The sequence below is a fragment of the Typopeltis vanoorti genome, chromosome 24, assembly GCF_054136105.1.
Source record: "Typopeltis vanoorti isolate ZY-2024b chromosome 24, IOZ_Tvanoo_1.0, whole genome shotgun sequence".
NCBI classification, from domain to species: Eukaryota; Metazoa; Arthropoda; class Arachnida; order Uropygi; family Thelyphonidae; genus Typopeltis; species Typopeltis vanoorti.
The window spans coordinates 47,967,180-47,991,482 of NC_143572.1; the positions used below are offsets into that span (position 1 = coordinate 47,967,180).

At 37.5% G+C, this 24,303-nt stretch overlaps 1 protein-coding gene across 1 annotated transcript; it reads right to left on the reverse strand.

The window, feature by feature from the left end:
* Positions 1 to 10,420: 10,420 nt before the first annotated feature.
* On the reverse strand, positions 10,421 to 24,007 carry LOC150093175 (uncharacterized). The gene is made up of 2 exons (XM_090413990.1): positions 23,950 to 24,007; positions 10,421 to 11,728 (listed from the first exon to the last, which is right to left on the reverse strand). The coding sequence occupies exon 2, from the start codon at positions 11,681 to 11,683 to the stop codon at positions 10,553 to 10,555; it is 1,131 nt and encodes a 376-aa protein (XP_090270116.1). The 5' UTR covers positions 11,684 to 11,728; positions 23,950 to 24,007; the 3' UTR covers positions 10,421 to 10,552.
* Between the last annotated feature and the right edge of the window lie 296 nt (positions 24,008 to 24,303).

Here is a 24,303-nt window from a genome sequence, read left to right on the forward strand (position 1 = left end):
TATCTTGAAGTTATTTTTATTGGATTACACTAATTGAAACAATTTTGCTTTTAAAACAGGATTCATAGCATTGCATCACAGCAAAGAGGTCTAACGATCTGAATAACCATCCTGAGAAAGCTTTAAAAATTAAGTTTAAACGCTACCGGCCAGAACGTATATATACGTCCACATTTCCACGGATGGGAAGTGCATATTAAAATTGTAATACCATTGATATTACATTGAAATTTATGATGGATACGAAACTTCTGAGGGTGCTATTTGATCTTTATTGGCCGGTAAGGTAACCGGTTAAAGCACATATATTTTTGTGATTCCCTCCACGAGCGGCTTCACACATATAGTACATTAGGTGAGCTACGAAGTCTTTTGATTTTTTATTAAATATTTTTACATATGAATCGCATATCGAGAGTACGGATTATAAATCTGTATGCCATTTAGCAATAGATTATATAAGTGGACTTAGCTACAATTTTTTTTTTTATTTCATTTAAATTTTATTTGTTCTAAAATCCACATAAATGGCATAAAAAGCCATACAAAGTTATTCTGAACATTCTCTATATTTAGAAAGCCAACACACACGGACAGATATTTGTATGCGTCCTCACATCACCATCCAGCGCAAAAGTTGGGTATTATATCAACTCTTGCGAATCGTGCAAGATACGTACTGTCAGATGAAGAACTAAAAAAAGAACTACAACATCTTAAATGGACCTTTAAAAACAATGGCTACTCTTTAAAAAGTATTAACAACCAATTATCCCACTGTCAACGTAGAGACACAGGACGACTCCAAAGGTCATATCGTCTTGCCATATATCAGCACACTATCCAAAAAGCTGAGTAGAATCCTAAAGAAGTTTAACATACAAACGTGCTTCTCGACTCTAAGATCACGTTTCAACAACTATAAACAATCTCACAACCTTCTACAATTCCCAGGTGTATACAAAGTCACATGCGAGTGCGGAAAGCCTTACTATGGGCAAACGGAAAAATCTATCCTACTACGTCTCGAGGAGCACCAGAGAGACATTGCTTATAAGAGAACCAGAGCAACTGCTCCGTAGGGCCATGTCCTGTTTTCAATAAACACGAACAACGAAAGCCGCTAACATGAGATAAATTGGACATCAACTTCAAACCTACACATTTGCCATGATGAGGTGGAACGCCGCATTGTGGAGTCAAAAGAAATCACCTTGGACCCGCTTCATATGAACAATAATCTCAGCTATAATTTGCCTGACTCTTTCAGCTCTACTATCAGATACTGGAGATCGCGTGGTTCCACACACGCACAAGTGTACAACAATAGAACTTTAACACGGACTATAGCTCAAGTTCATAATAACTGTAATTCACAGTCGAATATTATAACTTTATAGCTTTAGAGTGTCTCAATGTTATTTTCAGTGTCTTTTAATATCTTTCTATGTTCTTAACGCCTGATGAAATCAATCTCGACGAAACATGTTGCGTTTTCAAATAAATCTCACTTTGTTATAATTCTCGGGTTTTAAGTCAGTTAATATTAAAAATGAATATATATATATATATATTCACTATGAATTATCGATCGAATTGTATTTACTTAATATGTCCATCGATTTGTACAACTCGCCAGTGGTTGCATATCGTACATTTCCAAAGCTAGTAATTAACAATCGAGGTATATAGTGCTCACATTGATTTGCTTCATATTTAGTTAGTTACAAATTAACCTTAAGTAAAGATAATATAATTATAATTTCAGTTCAAATTACTTGACAACCGGATAAAGAAACGTGGATTTACATAAACTAACAAAAATAGGAAATACGGAAGTCTCAAAAAAAAATAATAATAAATAAATAAATGAATAGAGTTTACACAGATAATAATATTGGATCATTTCAAAACCAAACATATTTTTATGCAAACAGCAGTTGCAACAGAAAGAATCTATTCAAAATAACCCTTAAACGAAAAACCACACAAATATCTGAATACGATTGTTAATAAGCCAACAATAAAACGTTTAATATTTAAACAGCAAACGAATCGATTGTTCGCTTCAATATTTTTAAACGAAGTAACAAACCGTTTATGTTTAGTTATATTCAGTTGGTTGGAGCTTAATCAAGTGTGTAATTCTTTTTACTTCATTCGTTTAAAACTACGCTTGCTTTTGAGAACCAAATAATCCAAAAATGAGCGCAAATGAAAAGGATCCAAGTCGTCAAAATACTCCACTATTTACTCCTTGGCTACACTCATCTGATATGCTAGCTAGACAACTCAGCCATCAACATTTTCCTCCGGTATCTTGGTACTGGCCACATCCTTTCTTCGGCAAGTTCTACATGAGTAAAGAAGAAAGCTACACGTCAGCTTTAAAGTCAACTCAGAACATCCCTGGAACGATGGACGAGCTTTCTGATGAGTCCGACGCCTCGAGCTCTGTGCAAGACATTACAACCAGAGATGCTCATTTGACTCCTGTTTCCGAAGAGACCAGCGACACCTGGATGTGCTACGATTCACAAAATGCAAGTCTATTGGACAGCTCAGAAGAAACTGTTGAACCCAGTACTCCAACGTCTGAAGGTAAACTTATAGGATATTCTAAGATAAAAAATCATAATACAATCGAAGAAGACAAGAGTCTTCTTTCAGGGAAGCGTGAAATGACTGAATTCATTATTCCAGGGACTGTCGCAACTCCGGACAACATCCCAGAAACGAAATATGATCCACTGAAAGAATACATAGAAATTTCCTCTTATTCAGCCTTGGACCATTTGCCCTTTCTTCTTTCTAGCGAACATGGCGGTTTTAGTTACAAGAAAAAACTTCCTTTTGTCGGATCTGTCCTTAAAGGACTGAGACGCGTTTTTCATGCTTCACTTCTTACTGGATGCTTACGAAAGTTTGAAGATTAAAACGATCCAAGTTTTAATTACTGTGACCACGTAATGTTTTTTCTTTTAGTTAAATTCTAAATCCTTTTTCTTCAGCAAATGTATTCAATAATTGTTAAAATAAATTAGTTTAACTGCTTGCAGAATTCCATTTGTTTCTATACTGTGTGTTTTTGTTATACTAAAAAAGTTGCTGAAAACCACGTATTCTAGCAGTAGTACTTAATATACATGTTAATTTATTCTATAACAACAAAGAAATTGATATAAGACACCTATTATAAGTTGTTGCTTAGTAGAGTAAGATGGGGGATCAAAACCAGAATATATACCATACAACTAAAGGAGAAGTTGGCAATCTTCAAAGAAGCTCGCCAACTAAAGATACAAAGAGATGTTTCTATTCAAGGATAGAAAGATATCCAAGAATATGCAAAGGAGCTTGGGTTTTGGCTACACTAAAATTCATTAATCCTTTCTACCCCTTGGATTAGTCTGTGTAGATTAATAATTAGGAGAGCCTCCGTAGTAGACAAAGCCCTTTGGTCGGAAAGACCTGCGTTCGATTTCCATCTATGACGTGAGGAACCTTTATCTGGTCTCTTTCGAGTAAAGTTAGCCAGTCTCATACGGCGGTAGAGGATTTTTTCACCCGGAAACTGGAGTTTTTCATCCGTCAGAACAGGAAAACCAGCCCCGTGAACACAGATCTAAAGTCAAAAATACTCGCCCCCACCCCCAATGAGGAGGCTCAACTCATCCCAATAGAGACAAGCGATAAAAGGGAGGAAACTCCATACAAATAAATACATATAAGAGACATAATTCACTGAGTGTCATAAGCGAGAAAGAAACAAAAGTAACTAACGGCTGTACTTAACATGATTAAGTAAGCTCTCCATCCCTCTAAAGAACAATAGACCAGTGCACCTTTACCTTGAAGGTGTCATGACTATCGCTGTGATAGCGATAGTCATGAGACGTATATTAATAATTAATATTAATAGTATTAATATTACTAATAATTTCAACCCCGGATACACCTCATTAGTAGTATATTAATATTAATGAGGTGTATCCGGGGTTGTTGTTACGTTTTTAAAACTATGTTGCTGATAGCAATTTATACTTAAACACTAACTGCTTAGTGTGGTTTTTCACGTTTGTATGCGGTATAAAACTATCATGTGTTTATTCAGAAAAATAACAGTGCATGAATCTCCTTAAACATCTCATAAAGACATGAGGTCTGAAGAGGCAAATCTAGGTTTACCCCCCCACAACAGAAACTGAAGAAGAATTGGGATCACTTAGTTACGTTCGAACCAAGTAAGCCTACTTGAAAAGGTCATTATGCCTTAAGTTGCGTGTTCTTCGGGTGGTTGACATAAATCCACCAGGGGGAAAACATTTTTTAATCCTGCATGTTAAGCGTAAACAAAAAAAATTGTAGGATGTGAAATAAGTGGATTTCTGGGCAGAAAAATCCTTCAACATACAAAACCGACCAACTCCCTAAAACTTACTCTAGTCCGAGACGGGGTTCGAGTCTTTCCAACTCAAGGAAAAATCTCGCCATGTACTCATAAGTGGGCTATTGAGGAAGTGCACTAATGGAGAAAATATTTGGTTAAATAAAGAATATTCACATTGCGGCGTAGTTGCATCAACCCAATCCAAAACAAACCTTAAATGACAATCACGAAATTTATTCCCCAGTCGGAGTAGATAACCTAATACATTTCTAGCACACACACATTCCTTAGCTTACAAGAAAGTACGTTTTACGAGAGTAAGTGTTTAGGATCACAAGATGGCGACCGTTTAAGTATTATTTAACCATTAATTTATTAACTTCCTATGAGATTTTCATTCCAGATAGCTCTCGGTTCTTTATTCGTTTCCCACACAGTAAAATATTGCGTCTTACTTTTAAGTGCGCTGCGTTGCTATGGTAACTGCTTTTTTTTTTTTTTTTTTTTTTTTAAAACACGAAAAGATAAGTTCCTTGTGATTTCTTTGTGTTCTTGGCAAGCAGCGATACAAAACCCCGTACAATCGGTTTCTTAACATTTTCATAGTCTGATTCTATTCGTTAGTCAACAGACAGCAGGTAACACGAAAGACCTTTCTGTGAACTCATGGCGTTCTCTGTTGGCACAAGGATATAAAGTAAGGTCATTTGTGTCAGTACAGCGTAGCGAATAGCAACGCTGGTCAAAGGCCGTGCCACATGATTTCAGAGGAGAGAGAAACTAAGAAACTTGGAATTTATAAAGGAAATTTCTCTGGAGGGTGTAATTAAAGCGTAACTCAATGCAATCCATCAGTTAACGTAATAAATAGCCATCGTTTCCTGATTTTGCAATAGCGATGATAAATGAGTGATTGGAAACCACTCTAACCACAATAGCACAGCCTTAGAAAACATGCTCTGTATTTTAAAAGCTCCTTACACAATCTTACTTTGAGCCTTATTGAAATGGCGGCCGTCAAAATATATTTTTGAAAATTGAGATATAGTGGAAAATGCTCTGCTTAAGTAAGATTTTGCACATATCCAGTTAAAATGTTTGGGGCCAAATGTTTATCGCGTTTTTTTTTTTTCTTTAGTGGCATATTAACTTGAAATTGCCTCTATAGATGACCAGTTATCTTATTATTAAACCTAACTATGCACCCACCATAGAACCTGTAGATACTCTCTAGATAGTATATTTAAAATCTTTCACACTAAATCGTGGCATCGAATAGGAAATATTACGACTGCCAATTCACTTCTTTCATCTGCATTCATTGAAATTTAAAAGGCATCGACTTTAAATCCGCTTTCTTAATAAATTATCTATACTCAGAAAAAATCCCGAAAGGACCAATTTTGGTGAAATTTGGTATCTTTACTGAAATTTATTGTACTCAATTCTTGACAAACTTTAATCGTTGTATCTAATCGAAAAAACGTACGAACTTATGTGCTCTAATATTGGTTCGTATCCCTAGGAGGAAGTTTTAGAAGATGGGTCTATATATGTAAGGATTCAAAGTGCAGAGGCACAAAGTCTTTAGAAATCAGACGCCACGAAATAACAAAATTCGATCAATTTATTCGACAGTTATACGTTTCAACTCTTCTCCAAAATGCAAACTTGGAAAGCAGGGGAAGGGATCTAAACGCAGAACCCAATGTACAGCGAAATGTTCTCACTGTATTTACATAATCGAGAACATTCTTTTCCGCTCATTTTTACAGATTCAAGTAAACAGTTTAAGAATAGTATCTACAAAGATGTGCGTTTAGTAGTGGCTAATTGAAGCATTACAAAAACCACTCTTTCATACTAACGTTGCTTCTTAAGAGAAGGACGCGCAGGCGCGCACACACGCATCGACGGATGCAATTAGCATCGGATCATTGCCATGAACTGACGCTACAATAACTGAGAAGCGAAGGCTATGTCTCATTGCTTCCATCCATATTTTGCTAACACACTATAGAGATCCTTTGCACACAGTTTAAAACTCAGGTATTATAAGAGCTATTTAATTTTAAGCGCATTATTAAATGCAAATAGTATATTATCAAATCACATTATTTTACTGGTTTAGTCAAGAACTCATCCCTCCTTCATAAGGTATTACTCTATGGAAAAACCAGCCTCAAGATACGACCACCTTTTTCCGGGAACGCACTCGGGTCGAATATTGGCGCTCTACTTTTCTATAAAATGATGTGTGTCAATTGCGAATTACGCATCGAAACCAAGAGGAAGTGTTATAATTCTCAAAATAACCTCAGTGCATTAAGGTTGGGTGAGTTTAAGTGACACGTACAAACTTATGTAACAAATAACATTTCAACCAAATACGCAGACTGTGTGGCGACAATCACGTGCTCTCCTTAAGTGCATGGTACATATACCACAAATCTACGCACTAGCTCTAACATAAAAAGTTACTCTGAATATTCTTGAAAATCAAACTTATCATTTCGGATTTATTAATCCTTTTAGATTATCCTTAAGCCTCCCCCCCCCATAGTCCACACTTAATGTTCATATTTACTGTTCACATGAAAGGCGTGATGAAATTCACCTGATGCGAGAACAATCTAAATAAATATAACCGAGTGGTTATTCTAAATACTTAATTATATTAAATGTGCCTAATTAAAATATTTAGAATAGAGTGCCGAAACCGTTGAATTCTACGGGTACATTCCTTGTATTCTATGTGGGCAAAGTTTATGAACAAAGAGGTGAGGATTACCAAGCTCTATTGGGGTTATTAAACTCTTAAGTCATTTTATTCACTGAAGCCTATTCTTTGATTGCTTTATGATATGCTCAGAGGAATTTTTTCCCCAAGAGATCAATCGATTCTGTTGAACGTTTGTAAATCAGTTTAATGAAAATGACCTGTAGATGGCACCTGCTAGATGAAGAAATGAGGGAACTAGAAGAAAACGAGATGGTGATTGTCGGAGGAGACTTGAACGGATACATAGAAAGGCAGAATAGGGACTGTGAAAGGATGCATGGCGGCCATGGAGTGGGAATGATGAACCAGGAAGGAGAGGATTGTCGACTTCGCGGTTGATCTGTTCTGGCAATTGTGAACTCCTTTTTCTGCAAGAGGGAAGAACATTTGATAACATTTAGAAGTGGTAACAACAGTTCAAAAACTGACTACATTTTGACTAAAAGAAAACATCTTAAGGAAGTAACAAATTGTAAGGTAATCCCAACAGATCAAGTGGCGCAGCAACACCGTCTGCTGTGCGCAGACTTTAAAATAAGGTCGAAGATAAGAACCTTGGAAAACCATTGGAATAATGACAATTAAGTGGTTTCGCTTAAAAGAAGAGAGTGTGAGTAACCGTTCGAGGGAGAGGGTGTTAGAGGATTTCGGATGGATTAGAAAATGTACAAGATTGGTGGAGACATAATTCAAAAGCAATTCTGAGCTGTGCAATCGAGGTGCTTGGTGAAACATCTGGAAAGATTAGAGAGCAGAAGGAGGGTTGGTGGTGGAATAATAATGTACAAGAAGCAGTGACGGCTAAGAGGAAGGCAAAGCAGAAGCGGGACGAGTCTAGAGTGGAAGAGGAATACAGAGAGAGAGAGAGAGAGAGAGAGAGAAAGCGAGAAGCCGAGAGAGTCGTTGCGCAGGCGAAGGCATATCAAGATCTTTGTGATCAATTAGAAACAAAAAGTACAGAAAAATTTATCGATTGGCAAAATGTAGAAATAATGAATCAAAGGACATCTTACATGCGAGGCAGATCCGAGACTCTGGAGGAAGAGTATTAAGGAGGGATGTGGATATACGAAACAGATGGAGAATATACTTTGAAGGACTTTTGAATGATGAAAATGCGAGGGCTCACAGAGATGGTCAGCCTTATGAGGGGATGGTGCAGAACACCAGTAGAGTGGAAGTGAAGGAGGTCATAAAGAGGATGAAGAATGGAAAATCGGTGGCCCATGACAGAATCCCAGTGAAGGCATGGAAGGCACTGGGGGAAAAAGGGAATTGACTTGCTGTTGGACCTGTTCATAAAAGTTTGCCAACAGGAAAATATACACGAGGAGAGGAGGGAAAATACTCTTGTCCTCATCTACAAGGGTAAAAAGGGATGCACAAGACTGAGAATTACAGAGAAATAAAGTTGATGTCCCGCACAATGAAAATCTTAGGAAGAGTTCTTGATGAAGAGTGAGAAAGGAGGTGGAGATTGCAAAGGAGAATTTAGCTTCATGCCTGGTCGATCGACGATAGGTGCTATCTTTGGGTTAAGGCAGGTGGAAAAGTTTCGAGAGAAATAGCGGGAACCACATCTAGTATTTATTGATCTGGAGGAAGCGTACGATAGAGTGCCAAGGCAAGGTCTCGAGTTGTCTGAGGGAGAAGGTACCGGAGAAATATGTCGGGTTGGTGCAGGAGATGTACAAAAATGTGAAAACAAGAGTTTGGACCTGTCTGGGAAAGAAAGTTTTCAAGTGACATTTGGCTTGCATCAAGGGTCAATATAAAGTCAATTCCTGTTTAATATTCAGATGGAGGTAGTGACGGAGGAGGTGAGAGAAGACGTGCCTTGGACTATGTTGTATGCGGTTGACATCGTGCTGTGTGCAGAATCAAGAGAAGAAGTGGCAGCTAAACTGGAACGATGGAGGAAAGTACTGAAAGAGAGAGGTATGAGACCGAGCAGAAGTAAGACAGAGTATATGTTGTAAAGTGGATGCCAGACAGGAGACAGATCTGGAGCTGGAAGGAAATGTCATCAGGAAGGTCAGTGACTTTAGATACTTAAATTCAACAGTGAAAGAGGATGGAGAGGCTGAGAAGGAAGTGGGATGCGTAGGATACAAGCGGGATGAAGGAACTGGAGGGAGAGAGAGAGGGCTGGAGTGCTATGAAATAAAAGGGTGCCGCTCAATCTAAAAAAGGCAAAATCTACAGGACAGTAGGGAGACCAGCTATGACTTATGCTATGGAAGCTGTGGCCCTGATGAAAAATATATCAGCAGGATGGAGGTAGCAGATGATGAGAATGCTTATGTGGATGTGCGGTGTGACTAGAAAGGATCGTAGAAATGACTATGTGAGGGGGAACGGTAAAAGGTACGAATTTAGGAACGAAGATACAGGAAGCAAGGTTGAGATGGTTTGGTCATGTGATGAGGAGGCAGGACGAGTATGTGGAGAATGGTCATGCAGATGGATGTGCACGGGAGAAGGAAGCGCGGCGGCCAAAGAAGAGATGGAGAAAGCTGGTGGAGGAGGACTTGAGGATGAAGAACTTGAATGTGGTGACAGCACAAGACAGGAGGTTGTGGAGGAGACTCACTAAAAACAACGACCCTACTTAAGTGGGACAAGCTGCAGAAGAAGACCTATAGATGGCACCTTAATCCTTGGCAGGTTACAAAACGGTATAATATAATATTATATTTATTGACTGTTCACTTTTTATTTCTGTTTGATTTCAATTCTGTGAGCGATTTGGTTGAGATACATTATTGAACAAAACAGAGGGTTTATTTTGGTGAGTACGATCTAAGATTTCGATTTCCAATACCATATTTACATACTTTTTTTCCGGTGTCCGTAGAGACCAATACAGAGACTTCTCTATGGTTGACACGTAGAACTACTTTAATGCCATGCATTCTTCTTCTTCTGAAGACCAAAAATTCACCGACTCGCTTTGTTCGTTGCGAAAAGAACGAACTGTGGACGTAAAAGGAGAGTTGCCAGGAAAAATATCACATTCATATTTCTAACTGAAACTGACTTAAAATTTTAAGATCTGTTCTTAAGCTAATAGTTCTGCAAATTATAGGATGTGTATTTACTATCAGTCTACATATCTCCGAACGGCGTTCCTGGATCCCAAACAAAAGAAAATTCAAATTCACACAGACCTGGTGAAATATTAAACCATCCCCGCATTTTTGTTTGTGTGTAACGTATTACGGAAATATCCATTTATACTTCAGATCCCAAGAGCCTCTCAGCCCATAAAGAAAAACTTTATTAAATATAATACATGTCAATTTTAAAAAAAGCTCCAATACAGAAGCTACACTTTCACAATGCAAACATCAAACCAACACAGAACTTCACTCAGTGGACTATTCGAAACAGTTGAACTGCTTGATCTGCTTCATGAGTAACCACATTCTTCTACCATAATGCGCCAGATATCCAAATAAAAAGTTCCTCCTAGTTCCAAGTTCGAGGTCACTGGAGGAAAGCAAAACCACTTTAGAAGAGTCACCAAACTCGTGCAGAAATAGTTCCTCCTCTTCGTTCTGTGCGTCATCTTCAGGTGAAAACAGATCTTGGACACTTTCTGTATCACAATAAAGATTCATCTCGTCCACTTCGTCGTAGGAAGTAGAAAGGCTGCGGTTCGTTTTCTTGCAGTCAGAAGAAATATTTGAAAGAAGAGGTATGTCTTTTCCATAAGAGGTATTATCAGGCAACATCTCAAGTGCATCTTCGAAGAAGAAGACTTCAGGGCTGTGCGATGATTCTCTTTCCTTATCAACAGTACAAGAACTACCCCAGATATCCCCATTATCAGTTTGAGTTTGAACAGAGGTCAGTGATCTGCTCTTCTTACGTTTTATTATCCTGCGAATTTTACTCACGTACGTGTTCCTCAACAGCCGGTAGTTGCGTATCCTTTGGCACTTCTTCCGAACACAACGAAACGAAGTATTTGTGGCTACTTCTACTCGCTGAGGAAAACCACGCGAACTGGTTTGAACTCCTGCGTCGACCAAGACTTTCCGCGGGAGTTCGCTGTACAGTTTCATTTTATTCGTACCGTCCCCAAGATCTGAAGGGACATCAACTCCCTTTGGCCCCTGAGCACAGAGTGACGGATCTTCGCTTGTTTGCTTTCTGGATTCTGCCGTCAGCGAACCGGAAGATCTTGACTGCCGTTTTAGCAAGGGGCCTGCAGAGGACTGAAAGTGTGTTCGAGCTGTTGTCCCACTGATGGATTTCGACGAACCAGGCACGTAGCGATAGCTTGGCGGAATTCCTGCATCGTGCAAAAGATTAAACCCGGGAGAAGGATTTCGGGGTTTTCTGTTTAAAGGATTATGCCGCAAAAACTCCTGGAATGGATTGGGTGGCAGATGCAGAGGATCACGACTAACATTCAGCTTCTCCGAAGAACGCGAACGTGCAGGTGGTAATGGAAGGGGAGGACGATCCGGTGGGGAAGGACCCCGAGTCCATCTGGCTTGCATGATTCCTTGAACACGTTGCTAGTCAACTCCTCTTCCCCTAAGTTGCTGAAAGATGAATTAGCACACATTAATAGAATTCTGAAACACGTGGTTTGCAATAAGTAAAAATTGTGCAGTACAAAATACGGTAATCATTCTAGTAATGTCAACTCATTTCATCCCTATCTTTCAATATCAGCAAATCGAATGTATATTATCCTCTCTTCCGCCTCGAATATTTCCGAAGAGGGCGAGGCAAGACTCCTCTTTCGCCATGCCAGGTCAATGGTACAAGAACAGAAGCGAGTAAGTGGGTTAATTGGCGACCTGAAGAGAATTCAGCTGGGAGCAAGCGCTTTCTCCTAACTCTCTGAAAAATGATGAAAAATAGTAACCTGTTAAACAATAACTCGCCGATTTGTTTTAATACTAGAAAACCAAATTTCCCTTAAACAACATCAAAATGGAAATAATTATATATTTAAAAAAATGATGAAAACAAGACATGACAAACCACGAAATCAAATCACGCTTCACATGTCACATCACAAGCTGAGAGAAAAGATAAACGTGCATTGAATGCATTCTTATCCGTAGATTAATCTGTATTCAGACAAAATACAGAACTCGCCTGCCCAAGTCGTAAGCCATATGCTCACAACTCCACCTTTTGATGTTATCATCTCTCCTGTTCGAAGAATTTTCCATACTCCTACTTGGATATATTGCGGCTCTCTCATCTATCACGAATGCCGCGCCTCGGATAAGCAAAAAGGAAGTCAGCTGATGTTGAACCACAACGTATTTGAATTATGAATTTAGAGTTTGACTTCGGGATAAGACAGCTGATGTTTCGGCACGTGGTGGATGCGATGACGCACACGGAAGATATATTCTTGGCTTTAAGGTTTCGCATGTTGAAATGAACTGTGATTAGGAAATTAAATCTGTTCATTTGCCGGCCTGTTGGCCAGGTGGATAGTGCTTTCTCTCCACAACGAATAGGCCGGGGGTTCAGATCCCATTAAGTACTGATGCTTGCGAAAGTCGTTAGGTGGGATATATATTTCACGGAGAGTGGTATTTCCGGATTATAGAATTTGGTCCACCCATTGTACAACAGGTTTACTAATTGTGCGAATGGGAATCATGTGGATGTTTTCCTAGCCGTCAACATGCGAAATTATTTTTTGTAAAAATTTTCCATAGTCCGGAAACCCTGCTCTAGAGACTAAACTTAGAAATTTTTTCGAGCAACTTCATGCCTTCAAAAAAAAAGCAGGTGATGCCCTCACATCAGTTGAAATTCATCTCCCATTTCAATTTGAGGCAGAAGTTCTAAATTTTAGAAATGAGACTTATTTTACAACACTATCACTTTGGGTGCTTCGTGGAAACAAGCTTTTAATAATACGATTTTTAAAATGAATTTAAGATGCGTGGTAATATTTATAAAAAAAAAAAAAAGGGAAATCGCTACGTCGGTATATATAAAGATAAGTGTGGCAGACAAAAGCCAAGCAAATCACAGTTTGAGTAAGATGCATTTGCACAATATTGGAATGCTCACATTTGCAAAGATGTGTAATCTACGATTGTGATAATCATTTGCTGTGGAGGCGTTGAATTTTTATTCAAAAAACGTACTTAGGTTATTTCAAATTATTGCAGAAGTAACGAAGGCGGTGTTGCTAATGTACAAGTCTATTAATTCCGTAAATTCTTGGCAGGTTTTGCGGATAAAAAAAACAAAACAAAAAACCCCCGGAATTGATGACCGAAAGATATTCTTGCTACATCTGTATGAGACTAGCTGCTCCATTCAGCTGAAATGAAGTCATAATAATTTAAAAAAAAAAACGCATCAGATATCCGAGAAGAGTTGAATTTGTCTTTCCAACTCAGGGGCGAATGTCCCCTTATTCAGTGAAGTCGTCAGATATTATTTTGTTCAGTACTGTAAAACAGAACTGTCTAAAGGTTAAATTCACCATTAAAAATATTAGAAAATAAATGTTTAATAATAATAACAACAACAGAATTATACTGGAAACAAATTATAAACGACATTAATAATGAAACAGTACATATTAAAAGAGGAGAGACAAGGGTGTATAATATCCCATTTACTTTTCAATACACACAGTGAAATGATAATGAAAGAATATGAAGAAATTGAAATGGGAATAAAAATAAATGGCATTAGAATTAACGATATTAGATTTGCTGACGATTTGATGTTCATAGCAAAATCAAAAATAGAGTTACAAAATACGGTTGAAATATTAATTTAAAAGTCAGAATTATGGCTTAGTATTAAATACAGCAAAAATCAAGTATATGGTAATAAGTAACAAAACACAAAATTTCGGAGTATCACCAGGATACGTTCAAAAATGTAAAGGCTTATAATTATTTAGGAGTAATAATTACAGGTTCGCACGGTTAGCGTAGTGGCTGTGCGCTTCGCAACCATATGCCTGGGGAAAGGACTGTCCTAGGTTCGATACCAATGCCAAGTTAGCCGGTCTTGGGCGCGGGCAGTAGGGTTCCCCTCCCCCAGTTTAGCTGGGGGTTTTTTCATTCCGCAAGCAGGCAATGCGGCCCCGTGAACACACACGCACTACAGTCATGAATACCTCCATAATACAGGCTGCATTATTTCGCCGTAACTCCTCATTAGGAGGAGACCCAACCAGTCTGTAACACATGGAAAGGAGGGAGAGATAGATAGAATGATTACAGAAGATGAAACAACAGTTATGGATATAAAATGAAGAATAGATAAGGCAAAAGAAGCATTTTGGAATAATAAATTACTAATGACCTCTAGAATAAATAAACAGACTAAAATAAGAATAATAAAATCCTGTATGGTCCACATTGAATTATGAATGTGAGACGTGGACATATACAAAATCCATAATCAGGAAATTGCAGGCCTTTGAGATGTGTGCTATAGAACAGCACTGAAGGAACGAGGGAAAAAAAAAAAAGGTATCGAAGTTAATGCGAACCAAAAGAGCACTCATGGAAGACCTTATAAAGAGAAAGTGCAAGATAGCAGGACACCTATAAAGAGAATCAGCAGGAAAACGTCTCTAGACGTACTGGAGGGAAAATTAGAGGGAAGAAGATCTCCTGGTAAACCAAGAACTTGTTGAGGATATAAAGAATTGGATGGGTAATAAGAGCTATTATGAGATCAAAAGAATGGCAGAGGCTCGGACAATGGCATACCATAATTGCTAACCTCCACACTGGAGAGCTTACTTAAGAAGTCTTTAATCAAAACAAGAAAATATTGAAAAGGCCTAATGGAAGTAGAACTATAAAAAGCATTAATAGAACATTATACTCTTAAATATCTAACGCCTTTGGGGACAGAGGAAGGAGGATGAAAATCTGTTACCCTTTCCTCATTTAGCCCCGACTCTGAGTGCAGGAGAAAATAGATTTTCATTCTTCGCCGAGAGCGAGCTCTAAACTATGAATGAACCAAGGCAATCAGGAGATTGAATACAGCAGACAACCGCCGTCATCTCGTGTCCCTAAACCATAACACTCGTATTTTTGTCTGTGTGTGGGTTCTACGGTCTTTTTTTTATGTGTGTGTGTGTGTGAAGTAAAGCTAAAATTCCTGCTTGTCGGTGCTGTCGAAGTAAAGACTGACTAACTCCGAAAGCGGTCAAAAAAAAAAAAAAAAAAAAAGGTTCCTCTAGTCAGGAACTAGAAACGAACCTATGAAGGTCTTTCTAGCAATGTGGAAGCAAACGTCATTTCCACAGGGCTATACCGACACCCTTGTTATTTATGGAAAGAAATACTGTGTAAGCGATCTTCTGTGCAGAGCAAGTTGAGTGCAAACGATGCTAGTATTAGACTACAGTGGTCTAACCAAAATTCTGGTTCATTTTCCACACTTTTTTTTTGATAGAGGTTATATTTATTTATGAGTGAATATCAAAAGATAGTAACAGTTGCAATGAGGATTACATTTGTATGCATAAATATAAAAATTACATGAAAATGTAAACTGCTGTGAATTACTAACGAAATAAAACCACATTTAACGCTGTCACTAATGATAGTTTCCATTGTTTAGTTCAAATTAAATTAAAAGAAAAATTCGCCAGAGAATTAGACAGCACACATCTAGTCGCCCCTCCATATTTCATCCAAATCGTACCAATTCGCCACAAGCCTTTGGCATTTTCGCCATATGTGGCTCGTGACGATGAAATCGCACATCCGGAAAGCAGCGGGATGTTGGCACAAAGCGATTTACACATTCCCAGTAGGTAGCGAATCAACGCAATAGGACACGATCGTGTCCTAAATGCTTCAGTCAAGAAATAATTATTTACTTTTATTTCAGGTGTTTTCGATCAGTATTAAGTGATCTGATATTGATTACCATCTGTTGGGTCAAATGAAAACACAAAAATGTGCCGCATGAATATATATCATGGGATTTATTTAAAAAAAATAACAATATTTAATGATTTACTCTATTCACAAAGAAGAATGTTTAGTGAGTAATTTTATATACCAAATGTCGTGACCAAGTTTTCTAGTAGTAAATAGAGCAGTAATGCTCATTCCGACTCATTCTGGCAAACACATTAATGCAATTTAGGAAATCGAAATGTTTACTGGCAACGAAAATTTATTTAATGGATATTTTCATATAAAAGCAGTCAAAACGTATTAAAATGAAAATGTAATAATTTAATACAAATTCAATTTAGCAGAAATGTATTAAAATGTGGAATCAAAACGAATCGATTGTTTGAATCACTAAAAAAAAAAAAAGACAACTGAAGTTTCAAAATAGAGTAAAAACAAAAAAAAAGGTATCTTGCGCCATAAAATACTTCTGTAACCTATCCATCAATTTTGGTAAACAAAGAAATCATTTTGAATGAAATACGTGGAAGCGATGTTGCAGTTTGATCAACATTGCAATCAAAAGAATGAGCACTGCACAGAACCAGTGCATGACAGTCGACTGCGTGCTCTTCTGATGAATTTGCTTGTTACAATCACTCTAAACACCCAAGTTTCAAACAGGAAACTCGAGATAATCCACTTTCAAGTGCAAAGCCCATAAAAACTCATCGTATCCTACACGGAAATGGAATCAACCTATTTCTTACCTGGAATAGTAAATGTCCAGATTTATTCTTTCGCCTACTTTACAAGAGTTGCTGCGACTTGAGATAATTGCGTGATATCAATAAATATTGGGCTGAAGGAACGAATTACGGTTTCTGTACATCATTAGAAACGATAAAGAACTGCGATATTTCAATGTTAACCGGAGAATTTGTCGATAAAACTTTTCTTTGAGATATTATTCCATAAACTCCTGCTTTCGCGACTAGGAAATGCCACGCTCCGATGCTTATTAATAATATCAAGTTAAATATGATCAAGCAGGAACACACAAAGATAAATTAGGAGTACATGTATTACTCAATCGTGTGGTTGGTTAAATTTTAAAGCATCAACCATTAGTTTTAGTCCGTAACTACAGCACATAATTATACCCAAATAAACAAAGCAAATATGCAACGTTCATCATTAATATGAATGCAGTAGTTGGGGAAAAAAAAAAAAAAAAAAAAAAGGTGGAATTTGGTGTGTTCTGAAAAGGAAGACGAATGAAGGGAAAGAATTGACAGCATTGGATGTGATCAGACATATCAATATAAAACAGATTATGAACCGACAGCTGTGTTGCGAAGTAGTCTCTCTCCAGGGTACAAATTCTAACTGAGAAAGGGAGATCAGTTTCTGGACTTATGCAGTTTAAACGATTACAAACATCCAACGCGATATGGATGTTTATGAAGTTTACGGTGACAGACGAATTTCATCTCCCGATGGAAGACCACCGCTCAATCCACTTCGGGATTCTGAAGTGGATTGAAAAGTTCCATATTTTGTCTCAAGAACAAGTTTTAGGATTATCTAACCGTTGTCCACTCATGGACAAAATAAATGATAATAGAATATGATGTAGTTACACGGCATGCCTCGTAAACTAAAGCCATTCAAGCAAAAGGTAAGTTTCACAATTTGTCCTTTTTTTGGTTCTTGGAGCCCAATCAAAATATTTTACTAATAAATTGACTTCGAGATTTTGATCACGATTTATTTTTTATTATTATTAAAATATTTATTATTTTTAGGCTTAAGCCTTGTCAATCCAGAAATTTATGAATAAATATTGCACAATATCACAATTAAGGACAACATACAGTGCGAAAACGTGGAACTCGCTCATAAGAACGTGTGGTGAAAGGTGTAGCACAACTAGACATTTGACAGATAGTGCATTGGTATGAACATCACGTGGGTTCCACAAACGTGACCGGAGCATTCCATTCCATTAGCTGTTTTATATCGTCAAGTGACCGCAATACCAACACACAGACCGTTAGTTATGGCTGTGGGTAGTGCTAATTGACTGTGATGTTATATTCCCTGTCATACTACGGCCCGATTTGATATTTAAAACTTCTTCCGCGTTTTCGCTTCGGAGCAATATCCATCATAATTCAAACACTGCGTGTACCCCCGTCCAGAACAGTCGTACTAGTCCTTCCCTGGGGGGCATCTATGACAGATTCCCGAGTGAATCGCACATCGGAAGGGCGAGAAAGGTATTAAGTAGGCTATCGAGGAAGCGTATATAAAAGATATGGTCTTTTCTGCTGTGTCCGTAGGAGCTGATCAGCCATTAGAACGTCAACATACCTTCAGTACGAAGCCATGATTTCTCAGGTACGAATATTTTATGCTTGCTAACCTATTCTGAAATAGCAAGTCTTTGAACTTCGGAAGGTTTGTTCTATTCCACATTATTTTCATGAGTACGAAATCTCGGGTAGATGTTATAAGTTCAGCATCTAATTTGCTTCATTTTTTCATCTCTGCATCGTAAACAATCAACAGTTTTCAGTGAAGCATACTTTCTTTACAGATTCTAGTCTTGTGTCTTGCCTCAATCACAGTGGCAACCTCCCTGCGCAACAATCCCAGCAATCCAGAAATCAAGGATCGGCCATCCATTGCTGGTTCTCCAGGAGTAATAAGAGAATATCCCGCTGCGAATGAAGCAGCTTTACTCAACAGAGCTTTCACAAGCCCCTTCAGAGGACTCCCATTGGTAAGTATTGACACTTATTTGAACCTTCGTAATATCCTCTAATTTCTATACACTAATTTCTATATTTCGTTCGTTAGTTTTAGCTATTTTATACATTTCAGGAGACAATAAAAATACAAATTTTTATTGCACCTTGATACGAATTTCTTCGCACAAGAGGCAGTTCTTTGGGGGTTTTTTAAGGATGGAAAATGAACGTACTCGTTCAGCGTTATCTCGAGGATCATAATTACAGATTTTTTTTCTATGTTTAGTGTTCTATATTACGTTATTCTTATCTGAATATGGCACAAATAGTATTATATCGCCTAACTGTTCTGCGTAGAGAGACAAATCCACATTAAGCTCAAATACCCTTCACCTTTTGTACTTTTTCGATTCTATTATGCGTATGAGGAGTTCTACACCTTTTTAAAGCTTACTTGGGCGATTCACTCAGGCGATACGACAAACTCCTGCGGTTCGAATCCAGGTCGAATTAGAAAATATTTAAACAAAAATTTTGTTTAATATAGCTAAGGATATTCGGATAATGAAACGTAGATCATAAAATTTCAAGAATTGGAGGACAATTGCATTTCCATGTTTAGCAAAAAAAAAAAAAAAAAAAAAAAAAAATTTGACTCAGGTCAATATCCTTTCAGAGTTCAGACCTGTCAAAACGGTCACAATAAAACATTTAAAAGGCGAACAGAAACAACCGAAAAATTAACAGCCGAATCAGAAACAACCAAACGTACGTCTCTTTCACTATAGATGTTAGCACCACTATGTGTTGAACTAGTACCACTGACTCAATTTTATTGTTAAATTGTTTATATTTGATGTATGTGAATTGGTAACCAGATATTTCCTAATGGCGCTTAAATGTCTTTTCTAGACCAATCCAACTGCGCATGCTTCCCAAACTGCCATCAGAAGTAATCCGGTGAATGCAATACCTACTCACCAAATTGGACAGGGGTCGCAGTACAGAGGAGTATCCGAGCCTAGAGATACCTATGGTGCCCACCGTCAGGCGCTTTATGTTCCTGAAGCGGTAAACTATCCTTATGTACCTTACGCTCTAGGAAATGGACACAATCCTGCAGCTCTTTACGCACCACTTCCTGCGTATTATCCAATCGCCCCTCAATTTGCTCCTCTTCGCCAGGTCGAACTTGGGAGACACTTCCTGCCGAGCCAAAATGGACTTCCTACCACGTCGCATTACACGCCAATTGCCAGTCCTCTCCGTTCTCCAGCCAATGACCAAGTCAAGCCAGTCTTCCCAGCTACTTTTCAACGACCTCTCCCTACAACGTATACGCATTAAGTTAGCTGCCATCACCCACTCATTCTAATGACTGAAAAAATTCCAAGATATGTGCTCAATTTTCATTTCTTTAGTGTTTACCGAAGTACAGATGTTCATTCTTTGTGAGCAGTTCGAAAGAACCTCATCTCATGTGTTGTTCATCAGTATTAATAAAATACTAAGCAAACTTATAGAGTCGCTTATTTATATATACATGCATTCGAAGTTAATGGGAATAAACGATTTCCCTAAAAAGGTGGTCACTAATATGCTGATCCTGCTATCAAATGTAGCCCGCTAAGAAACTGGGATAGGAAACGGGGACAGATTGCAGCTCATGGTGCTTTCACTATGTTTACAACCGCAACTAGGAAGCACATGCGATTAAACTGGGTAAACTATTACTTACAAAAGTTTAAGTTGATTAAAAAAGTTACTTGACTAATACTTTGTCAGAAGCCTAGACAATTGGCTATTTATGCATATTTCCAAAGAAACTTTCGAAATACAAAGTTTCATTTCATTTGGGTTTGTAGTACAAAACAGTGCCTTTGAACTTCGCATTTCTACACTGACCATCTGAGTCACAAACCTGCTGCTGTTCCATGATAGTACAATGAAGCAATAAATACGCACCGCACCTAGAGGAACCAATAAACAAACAGTTGGTAAAAGAATCGTCTAACAGAAACTGGCTATCGTGGTAAATTTTATACCTACGAAAACTACAGAGACTGCTAATTTTCGACATTTCGCTAACTTTTACGTGACCAAAATCGCTATTTTTAAAATGAGAAGTTACGTGAAGAGAATAAAGTACGCACTAGAAGAGCGGCGAATATGCACAGCGGAATGAGAAATTAAGATAATATAAAAGTAGTTTACGGGAGGCTATAAAGAAATTCTAGAGTCCCCCGCTCCCTGCCAATTTAGGTGAATGACCCGATAGAATGCTACTAGCAAAAGATAAAAAATTGCTCATATTATGAAGGTATTTTCGTATTGCTGAAAGCTATTTGAAGGTGAGGGAAGGGTTAGGAGTTGAAGATGAATGAACTCCAAGCATCAAAAATTTTGGGTAATCTTTACATTAAGAAGGTAACTGAATTTTTTTTTTTTACCATGTGTTTGAGGGCAAATGCTAGTGTCGTTAGTTAAGGGGCCAGAAAAACTATAACGCCACTATGAGAATCGCAAACCGATTTACATTTCAGGAAGTTTATGGGCTAGGTTAGGACCAAAATAAAAACTATATACAACTCAGCACGAGCTTGCTAAGGGGACATTTGATCTTAGTAATAACTTAGATTTTATAAGATGATGGAACGTAGACAATAATGAATTGTTTACATGTACGAACGAAGTAACTGAAGCCCGAATATTACAGTTTTCATTTGTGTACATTTTCTAGGTGGTTTGTCGGGCCAAAAGAATAAAAATTGAGTTTGAGAAGTAAACTAACACGTATGTGGTACATCGAATAACTATCTTCAGCCGAAATGCCTTCAACCATATAATAAGGTTATCTCTCATCATAGAAGAGAACCCGGGTCTATCCGACCAATGAGTAAATCGCCCTCGCGACTGTGCTAAAGAGCTCATCGATAAGAGAAAATTTCGGGTCTTTCCAGAATGCCAGATGATAGAAGCACTTTAACTGCAGAATAAGGACCGGGTAATCAGTTGGTGGTATGAATAGAAGAAGCCTCATGTAAAAGACAGGTATATAGAACGCGGCTTTGAAAAGGTAGAAATACGGCATATTTCCTCAATCCGGTGTGGTTGAGCCGCTGCTGTTTTAATCTACATCTTAAAATATCACGAGAATAGTTTAGATTTATTAGAAAATAAGCATGGTCTTTTAGTATGATTGAATTAATGTGGTAATTTGAGAAAAGGGGTTAAGAGAAAGGTACCCGTTCCGTGTAGCTAGGCGTGCGATTTGCCTTTCAGAATTCAGAAGTTAGTGCGAGACTATACTGCAGTAGGTGTGGAAGCGGGATAGATCTTGGGATGAGAGTGTGGAATTTTATGGAACCTGTTCTGAGGATAATTAGCAATCTAATTATCCTCAGAACAGTTCTGAGGTTGCCTCAGGTAATCATCCCTTGGCAGCTGCATAAATTCTATTTTCTTCCGCCCATGTGATCTTTCCTCCTTCCAATTTATGTCGCAATAATTAAAGTCCAAGATAATTAATTAGCCACCACTCTGAGCTTATTTTCCGATGAGCAACATCCACATCATCCTGTGCATTTCCTGGTCTACATAGCACTGACCAACTATATATGCTTCTGTTGTCGGCCTTTATTTTCAGCAGGAGGTCCACCTCTGACAAATGGATGCAAATCTATCCATCTTGAAAATACTATACCCTTCACATTCTGTTCCAAGAACTATATTATGTTCTGTCAGCCATGTCTAGCTAATGCCGATAACTTTTCGTCAAGAAGAACCATACAAAAAAAATAAATAAATAAATAAAATAAAAATAAAATAAAATATTTTTGTTAAGATTGCTTCTGGTAGTGTACATAAAGCGTATTAACCTCACAACTACTTTTACTCTTTGTATTAGCCATCCCATTCAGATCTGTTACCTGAGAAACTGAATTCAACATTTTCAGTTCATTCTCACACTCGCTTGCTTCTAGTGTCTGCACCTGCATACACACACTTCCATCCTCCCTAATAAATTTATTCCCCTATACTTCGCACTTCTAATCTCACTCCATTCAACAGCATTTTTTCAGACTCAACATCAAATTTATTCGGGTGTAGACATGAATGGATGTGCATCCTTTCTTCCATCGAATTCACTCCACGAACTGCGCATTGACCATTTGCAGTCATATTCCTCATTTATATTCGCCTCTATCATACCATAGCACCAGACTACTATTTTTAATATTTCTCATGTCTCCACTAGTACCTTACTTGTCACCTTTCTGACTGTTTGTAGCTGCCAATACTAATATAAATAATAGAAACCCGACATTAACCATGTGCGCCACCCCTATAACCTTCAACATAGAGAGTGAAAAGTTGAGTATATCTTGAGACAATAATAACGAGATTTCTAGGTGCATACATATTTTACAAAAACGGATATTAAACATCTTTTCTAATTATTTTAATATTCGATATCGTTATTCATAATACGAGTACGTTATTGGAATAAACAGTAGCAATTATAAATTTGTAGCCTGCAAGTGTTCAGCTGAACTTTACACTCCCCCCCCTAAAAAAAAATAATGAAGGTTAACAGAACAAACTATTTGAATTTACATTGCCTATATACCCCTTTTCTTATATTTTTAGTTTATTACTATTGTTTTAGTCAATAATATAATGACGGTTAGCCATATCTTGGCCTTTTTTAGAACAAAATTTGGCAAATTGATGTCATTCCAGTGGCTAGCTTAGTCATGGTAAAATAAAATAAATCAACTGTCCCGATGAGTGTTTTCCCTGTCAGTATGGCAGGAAAGTAAAGCAAATTATACTTTGTATTTCAGCTAATATATAGCTTAAAATTTCAGAATGCTTATCCCTCTTCTTCCCACATAATACGTCAGCAATTTATGAATGCCATTTGTATATTTCTTCATATAAACATATTCCAATCACAGTATTTAAATATCACTCACAACTATAATAATATTTGAATTAAAATATTACTCATACTTGAAGTATTATGGACATTATATTTAAATATAAAACATGCTTCCCTTCCTACCACACCAGCAATAATAGCATTAAGTTACTTTAATATAAAAATAACATCTAAATTCTCAGACGATATAGCCATACCTAAAATACAATATTATCTTCTCAATACTGATAATTACAGATGTTAAAGTATCCGGAACGATCTACTTTTCAAACGTTTACCATATAAATGAAGAAATTCCACTACATAAAAACTTCCGCCACCAATATTTCCATTTATAACAGCACTTAAACATGGCACCATTCTACTACGCACTGTTAATACTAGATCTTCTGCATAAGTGACGTCACATACACAAAGTAAAGTTAATGCATCTCGAGAGTTTGTATCTTTAAAAGATTAAAAACACTGCCATACGTGCGCGGAATGCAATAAAATATTACTGATGAAAAGTACAGATAGAATAAATAGTAAAATTTGTTTTTAATTATGAA

Excerpts from the sequence above, each read along its gene's own strand:
- LOC150093175 (XM_090413990.1), bottom strand. The coding sequence starts at position 11,683 with ATGCAAGCCAGATGGACTCGGGGTCCTTCCCCACCGGATCGTCCTCCC.